This window comes from Camelina sativa, chromosome 11, assembly GCF_000633955.1.
Source record: "Camelina sativa cultivar DH55 chromosome 11, Cs, whole genome shotgun sequence".
NCBI lineage: Eukaryota > Viridiplantae > Streptophyta > Magnoliopsida > Brassicales > Brassicaceae > Camelina > Camelina sativa.
This window is the reverse complement of record NC_025695.1, coordinates 13,804,702-13,813,335: the sequence shown is the minus strand read 5'-3', so window position 1 is coordinate 13,813,335 and position 8,634 is coordinate 13,804,702. Positions and strand designations below refer to the sequence as shown.

At 35.7% G+C, this 8,634-nt stretch overlaps 1 protein-coding gene across 3 annotated transcripts; it reads right to left on the bottom strand.

The window, feature by feature from the left end:
* Positions 497 to 3,789, bottom strand: LOC104723248 (phospho-N-acetylmuramoyl-pentapeptide-transferase homolog). 3 transcript variants are annotated; one of them, XM_010441573.1, is made up of 8 exons: positions 3,420 to 3,787; positions 3,150 to 3,230; positions 2,887 to 3,044; positions 1,828 to 2,272; positions 1,681 to 1,745; positions 1,286 to 1,479; positions 969 to 1,177; positions 497 to 875 (listed from the first exon to the last, which is right to left on the bottom strand). In XM_010441573.1, exons 1-8 carry the CDS (start codon positions 3,549 to 3,551, stop codon positions 693 to 695), a joined length of 1,467 nt encoding a protein of 488 aa, XP_010439875.1. In that variant the 5' UTR covers positions 3,552 to 3,787; the 3' UTR covers positions 497 to 692. The 3 variants fall into 3 exon arrangements, with proteins under 3 accessions (XP_010439875.1, XP_010439877.1, XP_010439876.1); XM_010441575.1 differs by having other exon boundaries at positions 3,150 to 3,220; positions 3,420 to 3,503; XM_010441574.1 differs by lacking the exon at positions 3,150 to 3,230 and having other exon boundaries at positions 3,420 to 3,789.

Genomic DNA, 8,634 nt, shown 5'->3' with positions numbered 1-8,634 from the left:
AGGAGGAGGAGGCTTGTAGGGTAACAACGACACGACAGGTTTGGGTCGGAGCAAAAGCCGGAACCTAGCCACTATTTTTTTTCTGGGTATATGAGTTTGGTTTGCGACGTCTTCGGTTCTTCTTCTCTGCCTCCCAAAAAGTCATGGACTATGATTCACAAATCTCTCTATTTGATGAGAGAGTTTTCATGACTCTTTTTATGAAGAAAATGGTATAAAATCTTAAACCAATAACATAATATTTGAATTCATTAACAATCCAAGATTCTTTTGTTTTATTTGAATAACATAAAACTTTTAATGACTTTGTAAAACTCTTAATCCAATAACAATAGATTTATCAAGATTTTAGATTACTTTTTATAAATCCACAACTAATAACACCAAATTTTAAAAGAGTTTTAGAAAGTCTTAATTGAATAACAACATATTTTACATAACTTTTAAAGTCATTAAAATTCTCTTAAAATCCCAAACCAATACCTCCTCCTTAAGATTGAGAATATGAATATTTAACATTAAGTTACAAAAGGTATGGATTATGGAAGATCAGATTCAACAAAAAAAAATGGTTATAGGGACTTTTTAAACCAAAACAAAATAAATAGGTAGTCAGTATAATTAATATGACTTCATTTAAAGAATTTAAGAAAACAAAAATTGAGTAGAGACTAAGCAAAAAGTAATGAAGCTTATGCAGAAATAAGACCTATGTAAGCTGCTGAAAGAGAGAGCAAAGAGGATATAACATATGCCATAGTTACTATCATTGGCTCCTTCAAACCACTGAGTCTAAGGTGATGATGAAACGGTACTGTCTTGAAAAATCGACGCCCTTTTCCCTTTAAACGCTTAGTCACGGAGTAATACACGGCCTGCGGGTCAGAAATACATGTATCTATCATTAGCGGTTGCGGTTGTGGTTAGAGAAAGAGATGCACTTAGTGAAGTTATTAAATTCTTTTTACCTGAATAATGACAGAAGAAGCTTCTAAAACTGCGACACCGGATGATATGAACAATGGAAAGAACATTCCTGAGCATGCAGCCATTGCAGCCAAAGCTCCACCAAGGGCCAATGATCCTGTATCCCCCATGGAAACTGATGCTCTGTATCGATTATGAAGTAGAAATCCAAAACAAGCTCCAGCCATCGAAGCTCCAAACACAGAAAGATCTGATCTCGAATTACCATTACAGAAGAAGAGTAGTGAGCGAGGCCACACTAACTATCTTCACTTGAAATAAAATGCTATTTTTGTAAGTATAGACATTAAGGACTAACCAGAGCAGATTGGAAGAACTGCTATTGCCATTGCAACAAAAGCCAAAGCAGCAATACCTCCAGCCAGTCCATCAAGACCATCTGTTGCTTTGACTAAGTTTCCCATAGAAACGAAGTAAAAAGATGTCAACAATAGGTAAAGTTTTCCCAAGCAAACGATACCTATTGGTGAAGGCAAAGGAATCAACATTTTCCTGGAAAAATGTACAAAATCAATAAGACGTTATAATAAACTTCTGAATTACACATTTTTTAACGCTTTAAGATAAATCTAGAAAGCTAATTTGCGGATTGGTTTGCATATAATCATGTATTCTCATGTACATTTATATGAAAGTAGATACGCGAGTTACCATCATATATGCGTTGATCAGATTAGTTATAAGAGGCTATACATGCCATAAGGAGATGATATGTTTGCAGTCTCCAACCAAAACGCAAAGCAAGTCCCAACCGCTGCCTGTGATGCATGCAAATGGATCAATTTAAGAGGAACAAAACACTTAAAAACATAAGATATAGAGGGAAATTTAGTTAAATACCTCCAAAAGAAGTTGTGTTTTAGCAGACAAACCAATGTTATTCTCACTGTAAAGGCTTAAGGAGTCATCAATTAATCCAATCAATGCAAATGCTATAGTTGCAGCTGCTGCTCCACAGACTTCGATGGACGAAAATTTTGTCAAGGCTATTGCGACAGTAACACCAATTGGAACAAAAAACAACCCACCCATTGTTGGGATTGTTGGTCTGCGGTTATGTGGAACTGGACCTAGTGTCCTAATTGCCTCATGTACTTTTAGTCTGTCTAGAAGCGGAACAAAAATATAACCAGCTAAGGTGACTAAAACGGCTGATATGAAGAAGGGGAGGCTTAAGAAATATGGAGGCAAAGGCAGTCTAACAATCTTCCAAGCAAAAGAGTCCATCAATATAAGTAGCAGTGACAAAAAGGCCAGAAGCCCCAAATTAATCCCATATCTGATTCTGCATATGACGAAACAAAAGCAATGTCAAAACATTGGAAGTTCACAAGAGAACAATTTGCTATGATATCCATAAGACGAATCCACCAGAAAGAATCTCTAAAGTGAACAAAAACCAGATCCTAGATTCATTCACTTAATACTACACAACCTACACACACATTCTAGTGGATTTGTCCCCACTCCAAACGGAACAATGGAAACAAACATAGCGGCAAATTGATGCTTAAGAGTGGTGCCATGGTTGATCTGAAATAAATATGCTATGATAGTCATAAGAGTTAACAACTAGAATTGTTAAACATAAAATCCTAAAATCAAATGACTCATAGCCGCCTTTCTCACTTAATCACTATATACTACAATTCACTTACACACACATCTAGTGGATTTAAAACTAGAATAGTTATAAGACTTAAAGAACACTTACATACACATAAAATATGTTATAATAGTCATAAGACTTAAGAATAGGTAAAACACCAAATACTAAAATCAAATGATTCATAGCCTCCTTTCACTTACATACACATGATCTAGTGTGGATTCAATAATAATAAAGTAGACATAGCAGTAAGTGATTAAGACCAGTAATCTGAAACAAGCAAAACGTGCCTGTGCTTTTGGCGACCTCTTGGAAACTTTCCAAGCTTTTGTGCAGTTGTTTCAGTTACCACATTCAACGCGTAATCCCCATCACTCTCTTCGCCTTCACTCGACGAAATTGAATACGTAGCAGTAAATATGTCACCAGAGTAAAAATCAAATGAATCCTAAAAGAAAAAAAAAAGAAGAAGAAAAAGTATAAACTTTGATGCTAGACATAGTAGTCAAAAACCCACATTCTAATCTAAAAATGGATATTGAAAAAATTTTACATCATCAAATGCCTTAACAGAGACAGAGCTATGCCTCATTGTACTACTACATCCATGTCTCTGCAAGCTCACTGCAATGAACTGCAATAGAATCAATCAAACAAAACAAAATTGTAAAAAAGTGAAGAAGCAGTCAAACACAAATCAAAATTGAGCATCACATTAGAAACTAGCCATCTTAATCACGAGTTCAAAGATTCAATTTTTCTTTTTTTTAAACTACAGAACGTCGAACGCTTTTACCATAGATATCAATCAATCAATCAGTACCTTGTAAGAAGAGGGAGACCCAGATTCGAGGCGAGGACGTGTAACGAAGAGGGGAGGAATCGATTCGAGAGATCGAAACGGATTTGGATGATAGAATCTGTTAGAACTCGGAGTTAACAGGGAAATTCTCATCAGATCGCTCAGAGTCAGAGATGGTACGGAAGGTGGTGTGCGATGAAGAGTAAACGTAAATGGCGTCGTACTTGAAGAAGAAGAAGAAGAAGAAGAAGAAGAAGAAGAAGAAGAAGAAACGATTGGGTCGTCAAGCTTTGGTTCTGTGATACTGATTGGGTGTGACTGACTCAAAAACCTCAGAAATCTTTTTTATGTTGCAGACAGACACCAACCAAATATCTTGTGTTTGGTTTGATTTTTGTCCTTTTGTGTTTTTTTTTTTTTTTTGGGTCTTCATTAGATGTCTTTTTTAGGTCGGCAATGTTTTAATTAGAGTCTACTTTTTTGTAAATTCGACGCTATCTAGTCTATTACACAAGTAACAGTTTTTTTTTTTTTTTTCTTTGTAACGAAACTGAAGATTTGATCAAAGAGAATTGAACCGGAACCGGTCCGATAGAGATACACAAGCAAGCAATTATGTTATAGGTTTACGCCAGCTCGTAAAAGCCTCTGATCTTTAAAACTTTGATTGTTTTGTGAATGTTTAGAACTTTTTAGAGACTGACTTCTCAATCTCATTTTTAGTATCTCAGATTTCTTAATACACACAATAATCAATTTATCATCAAGAGGGATAATGCTTCGGCTAGTTTTTTGTTCTTTAATTTATACATAACACCAATCTTGAACTTCAGTATGTTAAATTTATGTGATGTCTTTTTGAAGTTCCTAACATGTATCTCTATTTATTGAAAACGCATATTTGTGGCTAAGTCTAATTATGTGTACGATCGACTTCGAGATTGTACGTGCATAAAGTAAATAACACATAAACTTTGTTAACGGGGTTCGGTTTTTCCTACATCCCCGGAACCTAGTCCAGAATAAATTCACTAGAACAAGATAGCAATTACAACTGCATATGATACAATCACTACTATGCCTATCATTCTTTTCTAGATGAATAAACCATCAAAAAGATAGAGAGACGACACCACACATCTTGTGTGCATCTCTTGAGAATACCTTGAAGCTCGCAGGTCTTCATGAAGCGCCCTCTTGATATTTATATCAATTGCCAAACCCCTAGAGTTGGCAACTTTCCTATTATACAACAAATAGGAAATTGAGAACTTTCCTTTTTCTTTTTGGATAAGGAAAGTTTCTCTCCATGATATCATCTTGAATCTTCCATTCAAGATGTTCATCCAGCTCAGCAGCTGCCACTTGGCTTGTCCAAGTCGGTCTTAAGNCAATTACAATTGCATATGATACAAGCACTCTATGCCTATCATTCTTTTCTAGATGAATAAACCATCAAAAGATCTCTCTATCTTGTTGATGGGGCAACACCACACATCTTGTGTGCATCTCTCAAAACTACCTTGAAGCGCGCAAGTCTTTATGAAGCGCCCTCTTGGTATTTATATCAATTGTCCAACCCCTAGGGTTGGCAACTTTCCTATTATACAACAAATAGGAAATTGAGAACTTTCCTTTTTCTTTTTGAATAAGGAAAGTTTCTCTCCATGATCTCATCTTGAATCTTCCATTCAAGATGTTCATCCAGCTCAGCAGCCGCCACTTGGCTTGTCCAAGTTCGTCTTAAAGCTTATGTACTCAAACTCTTTAATTCAGCTTCTTGTACTACTTCCTGTATTAACGTCGGACTAGTACAAGAACTGGTTCAGACGTTTGATACATCCTCTGATATATCTAACCTTCTTGGCTTTTCCAAGTTGTCCCAAACGTTTGTTCTCCAACTCTTCAAAGTATTCAAACAACTTGGCTTCTTGTACTACTTCGGAACTTTACATATGTTCTTACCGCAATATTGTCAAGTAGTGCCTCAACATCTTTGTTAGTTCTGCTCATTGTTTTCACATACACCTGGTTGTATGAGATCTTGTTTTCATTAGCAATCCCATGATATGTTCCGGAATGCTTATAAAACTCAGTCAAAACATTCATCTTCAATCTCTCCCTTGGTGATTGAGTTTTATAATACATGCACCTACTAAAACCAGTCAACACAACACCTTCAATCTCTCTCTCCCTTGGTGATTGTGTTCTATAATTCATACATCTTTTAAAACCAGTCAGCAAAACATCTTCAATCTCTCCCTTGATGGCTGTGTTTTAAATCCTTAGCACTTCATGTTGCATCATATATTAGACTCAAAATATCGAACATATTTATTCTCCCCCCTTTTAACTTAGTTTGATACTCAAGCATTCTTTACATAGTAGAACTCCCCCATAATTTTTGCTCTTAGCTCACACCAGACTTGACAGCCTTGACAATCTCTTCTCCCCCAACTTGAGTGCAAACTAAATTAAAAAATCTGTGCTTAACATCCTTAAACCCATGGTTAATACTTCTAGAAAATCCTCTAACCAAAACCAAGATTTGCTTAAGACTCTTCTTCATTGCCCATCACTTCTCAGCCTTAAGTCTACTTATGTGCATGAACCATCCGATAACTTATTCATGAGACATTGAGTAGTTTTAGATAATCCCTTTCTCATGTGCAGCCTTGAATACTCTTCAAAACTTTGATATCAACATCTCAATTTGACACAAGAGTACCAGCACATCCTGTTGAAAAACTGTAACTTAACTTGAGTAACTTGCAAGGATTTTTCTTGACAATCTCCTTAGTAGTCTCCTTCTCTTTGAACAATCTGCTTCCTAAATTACTTGCAGATAACTTGAATCATACATGCTTCTTGTTTAGAATTCCCAGTTTCTGAACAACTCAAATTGCTAGCTTTCTTTGTAGATATCTCTCACCAACTGATCAAATGATTTAACTACCAACCTCACTGCTCGAAAAAGCTTCTTTTAACTATGTTCCTGGCTTATGAATCCTTTGCACATCTATCAAAATCTTGCTCACACATATAAAATTTCTCTGGAAAATCTCACCTTATCTCACCTTATCTCGAGTTTGATTGATCCTCCTTTTGATGTCACTACCAGAACGTTAAATATCCAGACAAAAACAGCATGAAGCACATCATAAAGTTTCAGCTCGATCGTATTGCTTTTAGATCTGAAAAATTAAAGTTCCCTTCTTTGATGTTGCAGTTCAGATCTTCCTTGCCTTCATTCTTCCATGCTTATGTTAACCAAGTTTCAATTTCTTAGATTGATCTCAATTAGCCTCTCATATAGAGTGAATCATTACTTAGGATTTTCTTTTCCAATGGTTTTCACTCTTGGTTTTTCTTCAAGATGAACCATTTTCCTTACACTTTATCTCCACCATGACCCAAGTTTGACATCTCCTTGCAAATTTCTTTTGAAAACCTATGACTGAACTTATCATAATCATTGAGAAGAGCATCTTCTCCTTCACATCCATACTGGCTTGTCTTACACGTAGTAGAACTTCTAAATTCTCAGCATAAGTCCTCAACAAGAATCTATGAATTTTTCTGATAATCTGAAATGACAATCTTCAATCACTCTTCGCCACATAATTTCATCTTTTTTCATGAACTCCTTTTATGAATCTCCTGCAAGTTCCAGCATTTTAGTCTTTCTTTTAGATAATTACTAAACCGCTTCAACCATCACTCAACTCAAAATTCAGCTTGATCTGATTCTGTGTTAATTTCTGATCCAATCTCTATTATAGTCTCTAATAAAAAGACTCACATAACTATTCTGAAACACCATCACTTAACTTGATTCTAAAACTCCGATATCAATTTCCTTCAACCATAGCCTAAATCTATGAGTGTAGAATGCCTCTGCAAAACTTCATTCCATTCCGAGTTCATTTGGACTTCCGTTTGAAGTTTCCACTGGAACTGGTCAAATATGAAACTTATGATGAACTGTGCCCGGATCAGGTTGAAGAAGCTCGGATAAAACACAAACTGACCGTCAAAATCTCAATCCCACCGTTGAAACTCAATACAACATTACCAAAAATATTTCCACCAAGTTTCGGCTTGATCAGATTAGGTTTCATCTCGAAAACGTTTTCTCCTTTCTTTCCTAATCTGATAATTATATAGTTTAACATTGATGATGCAGTTCATATCTCCTCTTCCCTTTCTTCTCCCCCATGGATGCATCTATCTCTTCCTCAGTGGTCTCTATTTATCTTGTTACTATCACAAACACCTTCTTTAATCAAACCATGATTCATAACATCATTCTGTCTCAAGATGAGTAACACAAACAACACAATAGGATCTGCAACCCCCATCATCCCTTTTTTTTGTGTGTGTAAAGTTGTTGATTCACTTGCAGGTAACTTGAAACATATATATGCTTCAGAACTTTAATAAGCCAAATATCTTTTTGTATATCTTATTCTTTTAGCTTGCAAGGACTCCATCAAGTTGTACTAAAACCACCTTCTTTTTTATATCTCTCTTGATGCAGTCTTGATGCAGAGCATAAACGGAGTAGCAAGATACTCCAGAAATTATGAAATTCAATACAAACATCCACACCAGTCATATGAAGCCACAGGAAGAAGCAGATCACGATTTTGTTTTACGATTAGCGAGTTATGATCAAAACCGTAGGACAGCTCTGAAACAAAACAGACTAGCGAGCAGGCAACTTTGAGAGTGATTTACCATCGAACCACAAGGAATCAGAAGGTGATCTTTATATCCTTGGAAAGATCTTGCTTTAAAGTTTCTAAAACATCTTTCAAAGCTAGAATCCGAGGTCTGAAGCTAATGAAACTAATCTCAGAAAGTAGCAACCCGAGATAGAAACTCTTTTTGTAACCTGAAATGTTCTTTCTTTTCATCATTCTTCGGTTTCTTCATAAATATCAAAGATATCCTTAAGAACCATATCCTATAGGCTCATCTTTGAGATTCATCTGTCCTTCTCATGGCATGAACCATTGTTAGCTGCATGAAGAACTAAACTCCCTTTGCTTTGAACAAGAATAAGAACAAATCTATTTATTTTCTTCTCATGAAGCTCTTTCTATGAAGCTCAACTTTCTTTTTCACGACACATACATCAATAGACTTCCAATTCACTAACTAAATCATCTTTTGAAATTTCCTTGTTTATGCACAGTTAGCTCCACCTTCTTTAAAAAAAAAAAAAAAAAAA

Excerpts from the sequence above, each read along its gene's own strand:
- LOC104723248 (XM_010441573.1), bottom strand. The coding sequence starts at position 3,551 with ATGAGAATTTCCCTGTTAACTCCGAGTTCTAACAGATTCTATCATCCA. Across the intron at positions 1,178-1,285 it reads AGTTCTTCCAATCTGCTCTG|ATCTTTCTGTGTTTGGAGCT; the intron begins GTTAGTCCTTAA and ends ATTCGAGATCAG. Across the intron at positions 876-968 it reads CTTCTTCTGTCATTATTCAG|GCCGTGTATTACTCCGTGAC; the intron begins GTAAAAAGAATT and ends TCTGACCCGCAG.